We start from the raw sequence: 12636 nt of genomic DNA, 5'->3' as shown, positions 1-12636 counted from the left end.
CCTTCTTGTAAGAACAAAAAGAAAAAAATAGCAAAAAACCGATGTACGTTTATGTATGTTTATAACGTAAATTTGAAATTTGTCAAATCTGTATATTTAATTTTTTCAGCCGGCTTCTCTTTATAGACCATTCTAATCTAATTGTTATAAAATTTTGGTAAAACTCCAGCTGTTACCGCTTCTAGCTAGTCTCGTGTTTCGTTATTTAGTATGTTATATATACATGTAAAATTATTTATTATTATTATTTTATTTCTCATCCGTTAGATTTATTATCCGCGCAGAGAGAGAGAGAGAGAGAGAGAGAGAGAGAGAGAGAGAGAGAGATTAGGCGTGTAAAAGTAAGAAATAATATCGATTTGAATAAAACTCGAAGATATAGATAGATTTTTTTCTTTTCACAATTATTTCACGCGCATAAAATTTTGTGAATTTCTGAGCATCGAAGTAAGTTAAAAAGTAATAAAAATGACAATTAGGAGAAATTACCTATATTTATTATAAACAATAACTTTTACAGTCTAAACAACATCGACGACCCATTAATATATGGATCGCTATTTTTCTCCTCGAATACCTTCAATTTTCCACAATCGCAGAATATCTTCACGATCGCACGTAATACCTTGGCTCGAAGAGCCGCGTTAAAATCTCGCACCGCATACACCTGGCGTGTGGTGATGCTCAGAAATTTGCTAATCTCATTCGGAAAATGAGTACTTAACATTATGGCAATATGTAATAAATGTATATTGTCCAAAATATTAGACAGTAAGTCGACAGTAGATAATTATACGACTACTCTAATGAAAATATAAAATACAACATTAAATGTAATTTGTAATATCAATGTCATGGCATTAGTGAGCACGATCTTTCCTTCCCTCATTATACAAAATTCTGAATGTTCAGATACTAAAAAAAGGAGAGAATCATTAATATACATCTCCTTTTATGTGATCTCATAAAATGTCGCGACAGAAATGAAGAGGATCCAAGTTTATCACTTAGAAGAAAAGGTACACGTATGATATATGATAATTAAATCAATTTTATTTCGTAGCAACATCTCGACTCGATAATAAGTGAATACTAACATCGCCTGAAATCGATGCTAATTGGGTTTTCCCTTTTTTATTCGACATTTGGTTAAATATCGAATTGGTAGAACGTTTTCTTCCACGCTCTTGTGGCAAGTCACGAGTGTCTATTTTGCAGTTCAACATTTACACGAATGATAACAGTGTTGAGCATACTACCTACATTTACAGCTTGTTAGAGGATTGCGAGATACATTTCACGAAGAACTATATCTGCTATTTTTGTATATACTATTCGTGTTTTACAAAGTCTGTTCTTTTTAGCAGAATGGTTGCATCTTTTCTCTTTCTCACATCGGAGAGAAAAAGAGAAAAGATAAATTGTGCAAGAAATTCAGCAAAAAAGAATAGACCAACAATTTTAATCCTTTAAAATATCTCTGTGCGTATTCTAAATTTGGATAAAAGAATTTATTTCTATCTTCCCTCCTTATTTCGCTATACGTCGCAGTATGCTCGCCAGCATGTGGATTCGAAAATAGAATATACATGTACACACATATGATTATGCGGAAATTTGTATAAATAAATGTCAATGTGTGTAATTATATTCCTTTGGTATCGGACATTTTATTAATTTAGGGACAACGTATGATATAACGTACTTGATGCTAAATCTATGCACACCAAGTATTATTCATTCTTCTTCGCAGATCCGTCCTTTGGGCGATCCTTAATAGCTACCTGCTTCTTGTTCTCTAATACTTGCGCCTCCATCTCGCCGGAGAAGCCAAACTCATTCACTCGGGTATGATCGGTCTTGTATATCCATCTTTGGTACAAAAATATGAAGAAAACAATATCGTCGCGGAAGCAGCCGATCCTGTACAGCGTCGGCATCTTTATCACAAATGCAAAAATATCATCGATAAATGTGTTCAGGAATTTATACGACAGCATACGCCATGGAAGATGCGCGACGCTCTTCAATTTGTAGTTGATAAATAGTTGCGGCGTCATCATGATAAATCCGAAGGTCAATAGAAATCCGTACAACATACTGAGAATCCAGGAATACCATCCCTTATGTTCCAGATACATTAAAGAATAAATCGCATATCCTCCCAACAGAGGGTACAGCGCCCACGAGAGATACTTGAAGGCGAGTCTGTCATACTCTTTCGTAGAAGATTCTACGTACGATCCTTTATCTTGGAATGATATTTTCGGAAAGATTCCGAATACTCTCATTTCTCTATTAATATTAATATCTATAACTTTGTTGATCTTCCATACTTCAATACAAAGACCTATCGCGCAGCTGATGCGCACGACCGTATTTGTCTCGTTATCCAAAACATAAAGGAGAACGACGAGGGACTGGAATACATTGAAAAACACAGAGCGGACTGATAAACCTTCCAAGGATTTTCGATTGTTCCAGAATTGAATATCTGAAAGGCATAAGATTCTTCAGTTGCGGCAGTGCAATATGTGTGATAAACGTTTCTATTATTCGTTAGAGTTTTAAGAGCTTACCGTTTTTAAATGCTAAAAATTCAAATACGCTATGCAAGATTGATACAATTATAGTCAATCCTAGTAGATATGGATTCGTTTCGAGCAAAGTCTCTTTTAGGGTATCTTGATCGTTATCATCGTCGTCAGACGCTTCTCCTATGTGAACAATGATAACAGATGATAAAACTTACTAACAATTCTCTCTCTCTTGAATAAAATCAATAATAAGTTAATCTAGATTGTATGAGTAAATTAAATAAGAAAACAGCCAATACGGTTGAAGCTAGATTTTGTGATACCTAATAATGTTTCTATGTAAATTCTATACATATTTCAATTATATAAACTGCGCACTGTTCACTATCGGACTTGAAACGCAATCGTATAAATTTTTCGGTAATATTTTCTCGAACCTATATTAGCTATTTCCTTACTTATTTGAAGTAGTAGAAGCTTCGTTTTAATTTTCGCGATGTTTGAAATATAACAAACCCATGAACGATGACGTCCATTTATTTCTAACGGACTGAGCCGCGTATATTTGCCATTTGAATAATGAGAGTGGCTGATAAGTCAACCTGAGCTCCAATTGCTCTACTGTATCATTTAATGGTTGATAGTCCCGCTGCATGTTCCAAAAATCATTCATGTACAGTATTGGCTTGTAAAAATTTCCACCAGGTAAGAAATGTATATCTAAGAGAAGAGCAACAAGGAGTGTTTCTAGTACACAGATCTGCATACATAATGTAACTATATCTGTAAACTTACATTCATCCAATGGCTGTGGTACTTGACCATATACCCAGTTGGTTTCATCAAACACTAAATTAACAGTTAAATTTGGATGCCAGTGCGACACGTATTCCTGATCCATTAATTCAGCTTTCTGCAAGAGTTTGACATACATGTAACTTATGGTGAATTCAGTCACTCACATCACACTGGATTAGTACACATTAAAGGTTGCTTTTGGTTACAAATTTGGCAAAATAATTGATATATACACACCGCCATCTCCTCTTTGCTGGCTGTGCTCTCGCCAGTCAACAGGTTGTGCCTCTTCTGATATCTAATTTTCTTATATTTATTTAACATTTTTCTAGAGTAGGATATATAGTCGCCGGCATAAACACCTTTGCCAGCTTTGGGATTCGGCGATTTTCCGCTTTTCGTTATATATATGTGCAGGTAGATCGAGCCATTTTGCTTTAATCGTCCGGAAGGGACAAACGTGTGCTCGAGCACTCTGGAGCCATCCTGATTCGGTCCACCGTACCAATCTCCATAAACTAGACCCTCTTCGAACCAAATCAACGATTGCTGATCATCAAATCTTTTAAAGTTCTCGGACTCCGACAGATAAACACTAAGGTCAAATAACGTTCCATTTGAAAATATATTTACAGCTTGTAAACGCGCGTCGCCAACGGCGTTGGGAGACTTGGGATTATTATCGGAGCGTCTAAAGAGGCTACTAATAAAATAAATTATAAGAGCTCGTATGATTAAGGATTTTGTTATGGTAAAGAACGATTCTAAGCGCGACTGCTGTGCCTTCTGCCTCTGTTCATTATTCTCCGCGTTCGCCTGCAAGAAACATCGCCAAATTACAATTCAGCCTCGACAAATACTCATATATGTCGGTATGACATGAAATCGCGACAATTTACAAATAAATTTTAATATCTACAACTGTACCTAATTATGTGGTATTGCATAATCTTTCGTTAAAAATAACAGAAGAAAAAACTCATGTTTAATTTAAAAAGATGATGTAAACTCCCTATGTGTATTCTTAAGACATCTCCTTGTGGAACAACCGTGAAAAAGGAGTAAACAAAATGAATATAATACAATAAATTAACGCACTTCTGTCTCGTCGTTATTTTGTTCGGTTCTCGGAACCAGTTCACCGTTGGGCTGATTGTTATCCATATTTTCTGTAACATCTACTTCCGCGTTGTCACGATGATCATCCCCAGTAACTACCATCTTTTTTTGTCAAATCGTCAGCTCCCATGCATGGCGGAATTAAGGTGCCTTTTCATGATGACGCTCGACTTTAACGTCAAAAACGGATCACGTGATAAAAATTAACGAATATCATGCGTCAATTTTGATCACGTGACCTTAAAGAAGAGAATATCAAGAGGAAAGCAATTATTATTGGCTGCGTTCAGCTAAACACAAGAATTTTGCAACCCTGTTTTATGATTGTCTGCTGAGATGGGATCATTCCTTTAGATCTCAAAGTATAATCCAATCAATGCAAAAAAACTTCTCACAGTTGCAAAATAAACGTTCTGCTGAACGCAGCCAATAATAGTTGCTTTCCATTTATACCGATTCTCAGATAATTCTCACTTGTGACGTCATAATTCAATTGAATGTGCGTTCCTTTTACATTCTGACAAATGAGATTTAATTGAGTTTTTGCCTATAATCTGCATAAGATCGAGACCGATCGATGCTTTAGTGAGTCTCGTAAACTCACTTTAAGAGTCAGGTTTGAACCTGTGTTGTCATGTGATAACTTTCTACCAAATTAAACAAATAATGATGTCATTAATCTGAGTATGAAATATTGTATTTAGCTCACTTCAGACTCAGTTTCACTTGTGTGCAAATGGAAAGTAATTACTGGCTGCGTTCGGCGGACTCAACAGTTAAATAAGCGCTCATTGTTATTGGCCTAGTTTCCATCGATGGTTTAATCCGAGTCAGAATATAAGAACCAACCAACAATTGAGCATTCCCCTGTCGTTTGACTATGACAGGGGAATACTCGACTTTAATTGGTTGGTTTTTACATTCCAATCCGGATTAAATCCTCAATGGAAAATAGGCCATTGATGTATTCTTCTAGATCTAAAATGCTAATTGAATGATCTAAAAGAATAACCAATAACAGCGAGTGTTCATTCAACTGTCCGCTGAATGCGCCCATTGATGGAAGCATCAAGGCGATAAAGTGTCATGTAAAGGCACCTTAACAGTTATTTGCATTTTGCTCTGAAATTCGAGTCATGTTAGCACGGATCGTAAATCCAGTAATTATCTTTCTGTATGCGCGGGTGTATGACGTCATCGGTTTTTTTTTTAACAAACTGCGTGCAGCCGTTACATGAAAGCAGGCCCATTCGCGTGGAATATGACAGATTTCCCGCGTATAGTATCGCGCGTATAAACAATTCTTTGTATATGTATATATATAATAGTCTAGAAGCGTTATTTTCGGAATTTTATTGATGTCAGTGCAAAATGAATATAACAAATGTTATTCAACGACGGGAGAGAGGATTCGGTAAATAAACAGAAGCGTATACATCTTACGGGGGAGATTTAAACGATTTATTTTGCACGTGTGCAGGTTATCTATGTTGTAATAAAACCAGTCGGATTGATCTTTTTAAATTGATTTGGAATGTAATTTAAATGTTGTGTATCGATGAATCTTTAATGAATTTGAATAATGTTTTGTAGCTACAAAATAGAATATTAATGACATATTATAATGAGAGAAGAAGATTGATTGCTAAGAACATAATTTGCTATTATTTCTATCTGCAAATTTTGATGATATTTTAGATAGACTGATACATCTTATATGTATTTGTAGAAAATTAAAGTATTATTAAAATAGTTTGTTATTATCATTACTGCAATAATCCAATAAAATTAATTAAAATTAGTAAAAAATTAAAGAAAAAATATTAATAAATTTAAATAAATGATTAAATTATGTCTATAAAATTTTAATGGCACACTAACTGCTCGATTCAGGAATGATATATGATTACGACATCGCCCTTCATCGTCTGAAATGCTATTATGACGATGTATATCGTGGAATAACTCCGAATGTAAATGCAGTTGATTATAATCCTGAGCCACCGGTATTTGCATGCCGTTTCTGTACCACGCCAGGATACGAGGAAATTCTTGCCTTGGCAAACGAAGATGGAAAAGTCGCTTTTCAAGACACCAAAATTAAGAATGAAAATAATCTACCATTGGATGGAACACAGGTTGCCTTTGATTTCAATTGCTATTTAATAAATGTATTTCTTAGTATCAGCACAGAAATATTAATGGGAAATATGTATATTTTTCAAGGCACACTGTAACGCAATCTTTGACATTGCTTGGATGCCTAAGGAGATGAAACTGGTTACAGTATCAGGAGATCACACAGCACGTTTATGGGATGTCACTAGACCTGAAATAAAACAAATTAAGTGCTTTCATGCACATACAAGAAGCGTAAAAACTGCAGTATTTCGCGATGATGACAGAGGTACTTGGCCTGCCCATCAATGAGTTACAAAAATATTTGTATTTTTTGAAAAAATTATTGTTTTGAAAAAAGCTAAATTTTCTTTCTATCTTTCATGTAAAGGGCAAAAATATATCAACGCTTTTTTCTCTTTCACGATCTAGTTCTTTATGTTTATTTATAAATCTGCATGAAAAATTTAATGGTGCAATGTGTAATTTGGAATATCTCAGAATTTTTCAAATATTTTTAGCTGTCTTTGCAACGGGTGCTAGAGATGGCTTCATCATGATATGGGACATCAGAGCCAATCACAGTGATGAGCCTAAGCCTGATAATTGCATTGCTAATGCACACAGTTATGGTGGTGTCAGTAACACAAGACGGAAATCACACACTCAAGCATCACGAGCGCATAGTATTACCGGTTTAGTGTTTCAAGATGATTTTACACTAATCTCGTGTGCTGCAGGCGATGGGTAAGATTGCTTCTTACTGTGTATTTGTGCAGGAGTATAATATAATATATATAAATATATAAAAATATATATATTCTCTCTTGGTTTCAGTCTGCTAAAAGTATGGGACTTGCGCAAGAATTACACTGTCCACAAGAAAGAGCCGATAGCTAAACATTTAATGAATTATTCAGGGAATAGCACTAGGAATGGTTTTTCCTCGTTGTTAATATGTCCGGCTAGAATTACATTATATGCAAGTTGCATGGATAACGTTATATACGCTTATAATATATCGTCATATAATCGTAAACCGGGTAAATGTTTCTCTTCTTTAAATTATAAAATGTATGAATACATTGTTCTAATTTTAACAAAATAGAATCATAGAAAAAATTCTTTGTAACAGTGGCAGAGTATCATGGACATCAAAATCATACGTACTATGTAAAGACTTGTTTAAGTTCCGATGGTCGCTATCTAGCCAGTGGATCCAGCGATGAACTCGCGTATATTTGGAACACTAACAGACCGGGTGCACCACTAGTTAAACTTTCCGGTCATACAGACGAAGTCACTTGCATTGCATGGTGCAGTACTGGAGAAACTAAGGTTCCATTTTAATGTTTATTATTATAAATACTAAATAAGAAAAGTTGTTTTATACATTGTAAAAATATTTTTAAAAATTACTGATTGCATATTAATAGTTATCTTAGACTCATTGATATAATTCTGTAAAATATAAATGATTATAATCTAGATTTGATAGTTTAATACTCATCTAATCCTGAAAATCATTTCAGATAGTGACTTGCTCCGATGATGCTTGTCATAAAATATGGAGGGTTGGACTCGAGCATGAAGAAGATAACAAAGAAGTAATAATAAGCGGCCAAGCTGAAGTTGTAGAAAGATATTTTTTAGAAAAAATGAAACTGGAAACTACTCCAAGTTCTCGACACTCGAACACGTGTCAGGAAACTACACCAAGTTCAGACGAACACAAAGCATCTATTTTTACTCCAGGTAAATATAAAAATTATTACGTGGAGGTTTATATGCAAATAAATGGAAGATACAAATTTAATAAGTTTGAGTTTGGAAAACTGTGATTATGAATCGCAAAGTGATTTTAAATTTTGAATTTAAAAAAGAAACTTTTTTTTAAGCTCTTCAAAATTTGTGACAAATTCTGTATTTTTAAACAAAATATTTTCGTTCTTCACAGTTACGACTCCTGAATCTAGTAAGGAAGATTACAATGGAAATAAACACAATTCTGTCAAACGTAGTTATCTGCAAATGATGATGGGATCAAGATCTGAGGGAAAGTTCAAAAGTATTTTATCACCTATTCATGAAAACCATGAGATGATTGCGAAACGAGTTCACATGGATAATCGTGGAATGCGAAGACTGTTCAGTCCAAGTAACGAGACCCCTAGTACGAGTAGAGATAACAATTCTGACGAACCTAGTACGAGCCAGTCCACGAGTACGAATGAAGCTAGTTTTTCACCTACATTAAACTTGCCAAATTTCGTAATAGATGGGACGGCACCTCATTTGCTTGAAATATCACCGCAAAAGTACAAGGAGAATGTCGATTGGTTGACGAAAATTAGGAAGGAAAGGTACGAACAAAAGAAGATTGCGTCAGTCTTAAGCAGTCCAAAGACTCAATTGACACCTAGTCGAAGATCCAATAGGTCACGATCAACTGAACCCCAAAAAGTCACAAAAACAACTAAAAGTGTTTCTTTGTTGAACTTCTTTAAAGCCATTAGTAAAGATAATGAAAAGGATTTATCTTCGAATAAAAATAATTTGCCTCCAACTTGAAAATAATATACATAGAATTTGGTAATTCACGATACTCACGAATTGAATATTGAAATTATTTTCAGATTCAATTTTAGTTTTTATTTTATAATATAAAGACGAAGGATTTTAAAATCTTGGTCACTAATATTATAAAATAAGTGAAATTTATGATACGACAGATTAGATATTTACGAATTAAATTTTAATATTTTTTTCAATTTTTTTTATTTTACAGTATAAAAGCAAAGAATCTTAAAATTTCGGTCATGATATAAAATAGATGAAATATAGTCATTAAACTTGCTCATGATATAGCATGTTTAATAAAAAAGAAAAGACTGGTTTATAAAAATGATAAGAATCTTTACGCTGATTCATTGATGAAATGTGTAAAAGGAGATATTAAAATTTACTCGCAATAATGTACCTTGCATAGTTTTCAAGATTAACATTTAAAACGATATGATTGTAAAATAGACACGATTTGACATAATTTTTATAAGCATTATGTTAGACATTATATTAGGGCATAAAATGTATTATATACAAATTAGCGACCGTTATAATTGAAATAGTTTTTGTACTCGCCAATAAATTATTTTTTTTATAGAAGAGATATATTAAATAAATTTTTTACATAAAATTTGGTTCAACATATATTTTGTCATCCCTTCTCCATCCATTTTTAGATAATCTAAACTCATTGTGATGAGCATTAAATGCTGCAAAATAATTTCAAATTATTTTTAGGTATTATTAACTATTTGACTCAGGACAGAAAATTGTTACAGATTGTGGAAGTAATCTTATTTGAATCGGCTTCAATTCGTATTCTTCATGATCAATGTAAAACATCTGATTTTCATTTATCTGAAACGAAACCAATAACTTTATTGTCATTTCTAAGATTGCTATAGCTATGAAATAATTATGTATTTTAATATATTAGGTCATCTAAAAAGTATCCGCGGTTTTTTGTCACTAGATGGTGTTGATGGTCAACACATCTAGTGACAAAAAACCACGGATACTTTTTAGATGACTCAATATATTAATATACAAAATATTTTATCAATATTTATAAAGAAAAAAGACTTACTATTTCAGGATGTAATTCAATATCCTTTGCATCTAATATTAAATTTGTTGGCAGTTCATTGTCTCTTTCTTGTTTCCATCCTTTCTCAACAAATTTGGCATAACTAATATTTTCTGGGCCTTGATATAAAATTGAGTATATTTTGAATTTTAATTCTAATTTAAATAATGAATATATATACATATAATGTTATTATTACCTGAAGTTATTTTTAATAAAGGCATTGATTGAACTGATACATTTTCGGTTTTTATGCATAGCTCTGTTGTTGAAATAGGCATCTCATGAAATACACCACAATCTTCATTCACTACTTTACTATAATCGACGTGATTGTCTAAAATATTTTATATCATATAATATAAAATATATTTTTTATCTTTATTAAACTTATTCGTATATACATATATAAGATGCTACTAAAATATTTGATGAATACTTTTTTCTTTCTTTAATAGATAAAGCTTACTCTTTAACAATTTCTTGAAATGTTTATCGTATTTCTATCTTTTTCATCTTATTATTTTGATTTTAGTAACATCTTGAATAGTTAATTCCAAATTTTACAAGATTTCATTACCAGAAACAAATGTTTGCTGCTTTGGCAGAAATGCATGCCACCATCTTCTATTCGAATTCGTAAATTGATTATAAGATAAATCTTTGGAATAACAACACGAACATCCTTTGCAAGGATTTGTATATTTCATTAATGCATTGCACTTCCAAGTCAAGTTTGACTTGTAACCATTGAATATATAGGCCGCATATCTATTTATATTAAAATACAGAAAACATAAAATAAAGGCATAAGAAGTCTCACTCAAAGAAATTAAGAGATTTACTTGCGTAAGGAACCCCAATACCAATATTTGTCAACGTGTGCATGTGTATCGCTCCAAGCTCCCCATTCTATGCCTCCAACAGCATAAATTGGCTTTATGGGATTTTCAGGATCGTGCTTAAAATAAAAATTTCTATTTCAATGCAATTTGATCTACATCAAATAAATGAAGTGCGATAAAAAGTACATACAATCAGTAATTTGATCTCAATGGCATCTATCGATTTGAGACTATTCTTAATAATTGCCATTGTTGCATCAATCAAGTGATGTATATCATTTAAATCTTCGTATCCTCGATAAAATATACTCGCGATTGTATTTGTGTTTCCTAATGGCAAAATGCCAATAGGACATTGTTTGGCTGAATGAAGATTGTGCTCATACTTCCTCATCAAGCCAGTTATAACATCTGACAAAGTACCATCTCCTCCTGCTACAATAATCGCATCGGTAGGTGTTTCCAAATTCGTTATCGTATTACGTGCATGGCTTCCTGATTGTGTGTCAATGATAGTTACAGAAATGCCAGCCAAGTGTAATAGAGGCTCGCAGTACTTCTGAAATAATTTCTTAGCCTTTCTGAAAAGAAAAAACAAAGTCAGCAAAGAATGAACAACATTTCATACTAATATTGAAGTTCTCACAACTACCTTTTTTTAGCAGCCGGATTTAAAATAACAGTCACATGACGAGGCCTAATATTTGTAGAACAAGAAGCATTTCCATACTGGACTACTTCTTCGCAACATTGACGCATTAATTGCTCTGTACTAGATATATAATACACTAATATAATAAAATTCAATGATATGAAGTCTTAATATTATATTTAAACTTTATGTATAAAAAAATGTATCTGTTTAAAAAAATCTATATTTATAGCTGTGAATGAATATATTCATAGTATTATACAGCATTACAATGAGTGATTTCCATTTAATGACACAAGTTGATATACAAAAAGTAGTTTATCTTTCTTGGCATTCAGTGTAAATGTAAATAACAAAGATAAAATGATATTTGTGTCATTAAATGAAAAGTCTTCAATGTATACATGTAAATTTAAAGAAGAGTTTGAGGTTATGTTCTCCATGATTATTACTCACTCGTATGCTTGTTTACCGTATGATATTCCATACGACAAGGCCGCAGCTCCTACCACAGATTTCTTCCAATTATTACGTACCGTCTTCAGTAGAGTCAATACCTTAGCCATCGTCAATTAAAATCTTAAAACCATCTAACTCTAACCACTTTCTGCCGTTGTTATTCGAATTCACGCGATTCGATTTGTCTTTATCTCCCTTATCTCGCAATTTATTCTAATCCTCTATAAATTCTTTGATTTTTGAATTTCACGTTATACAATTTATTAATTTTATATTATTTTCATTCTATATAAAATGTAGAATAGAAAAATTCGTCGCTTTCACCGCATCGCAAATATTTTTGAATTCACAGATAAACCAACAGAATAACATAGAGAATAGAGACTTGGAATTTCTGTTTCCCACTAGGAAAAATTGTGCAATACTGATGTTCATTAAATGCAAAATAATTTACAT

At 32.8% G+C, this 12636-nt stretch overlaps 3 protein-coding genes across 4 annotated transcripts; 1 reads left to right on the top strand and 2 right to left on the bottom strand.

Moving 5' to 3' along the window:
* Nucleotides 1-1033: 1033 nt before the first annotated feature.
* Nucleotides 1034-4607, bottom strand: LOC105143090 (putative lipid scramblase CLPTM1). The gene is made up of 6 exons (XM_011051109.2): nucleotides 4434-4607; nucleotides 3573-4151; nucleotides 3333-3450; nucleotides 3054-3257; nucleotides 2580-2717; nucleotides 1034-2494 (listed from the first exon to the last, which is right to left on the bottom strand). The coding sequence occupies exons 1-6, from the start codon at nucleotides 4554-4556 to the stop codon at nucleotides 1734-1736; spliced, it is 1923 nt and encodes a 640-aa protein (XP_011049411.2). The 5' UTR covers nucleotides 4557-4607; the 3' UTR covers nucleotides 1034-1733.
* A 957-nt stretch (nucleotides 4608-5564) lies between these two features.
* On the top strand, nucleotides 5565-9768 carry l(2)dtl (WD40 domain-containing protein denticleless). Its single transcript, XM_011051108.2, has 8 exons — nucleotides 5565-5868; nucleotides 6348-6592; nucleotides 6681-6861; nucleotides 7094-7319; nucleotides 7410-7615; nucleotides 7708-7910; nucleotides 8105-8327; nucleotides 8530-9768. The coding sequence occupies exons 1-8, from the start codon at nucleotides 5826-5828 to the stop codon at nucleotides 9141-9143; spliced, it is 1941 nt and encodes a 646-aa protein (XP_011049410.1). The 5' UTR covers nucleotides 5565-5825; the 3' UTR covers nucleotides 9144-9768.
* Nucleotides 9769-12569, bottom strand: Mulk (acylglycerol kinase-like protein Mulk). Of its 2 annotated transcripts, none has more exons than XM_011051107.2 (8): nucleotides 12178-12569; nucleotides 11722-11841; nucleotides 11260-11650; nucleotides 11070-11185; nucleotides 10805-10995; nucleotides 10424-10561; nucleotides 10225-10343; nucleotides 9769-9995 (listed from the first exon to the last, which is right to left on the bottom strand). In XM_011051107.2, the coding sequence occupies exons 1-8, from the start codon at nucleotides 12285-12287 to the stop codon at nucleotides 9882-9884; spliced, it is 1299 nt and encodes a 432-aa protein (XP_011049409.1). In that variant the 5' UTR covers nucleotides 12288-12569; the 3' UTR covers nucleotides 9769-9881. The 2 variants fall into 2 exon arrangements, with proteins under 2 accessions (XP_011049409.1, XP_087268645.1); XM_087412519.1 differs by having other exon boundaries at nucleotides 11722-11836.
* Between the last annotated feature and the right edge of the window lie 67 nt (nucleotides 12570-12636).

This window comes from Acromyrmex echinatior, chromosome 13 (genome assembly GCF_024713525.1).
Source record: "Acromyrmex echinatior isolate Ae372 chromosome 13, ASM2471352v2, whole genome shotgun sequence".
NCBI lineage: Eukaryota > Metazoa > Arthropoda > Insecta > Hymenoptera > Formicidae > Acromyrmex > Acromyrmex echinatior.
This window is presented reverse-complemented; position numbering and strand designations above follow the sequence as displayed.

Excerpts from the sequence above, each read along its gene's own strand:
- LOC105143090 (XM_011051109.2), bottom strand. The coding sequence starts at position 4,556 with ATGGTAGTTACTGGGGATGATCATCGTGACAACGCGGAAGTAGATGTT. Across the intron at positions 4,152-4,433 it reads AAAATAACGACGAGACAGAA|GCGAACGCGGAGAATAATGA; the intron begins GTGCGTTAATTT and ends TGTTTCTTGCAG. Across the intron at positions 3,258-3,332 it reads ACCACAGCCATTGGATGAAT|ATATACATTTCTTACCTGGT; the intron begins GTAAGTTTACAG and ends CTCTTCTCTTAG.
- Mulk (XM_011051107.2), bottom strand. The coding sequence starts at position 12,287 with ATGGCTAAGGTATTGACTCTACTGAAGACGGTACGTAATAATTGGAAG. Across the intron at positions 11,651-11,721 it reads AATCCGGCTGCTAAAAAAAG|AAAGGCTAAGAAATTATTTC; the intron begins GTAGTTGTGAGA and ends TTTTCTTTTCAG. Across the intron at positions 10,344-10,423 it reads TTTATTAAAAATAACTTCAG|GCCCAGAAAATATTAGTTAT; the intron begins GTAATAATAACA and ends TTTTATATCAAG.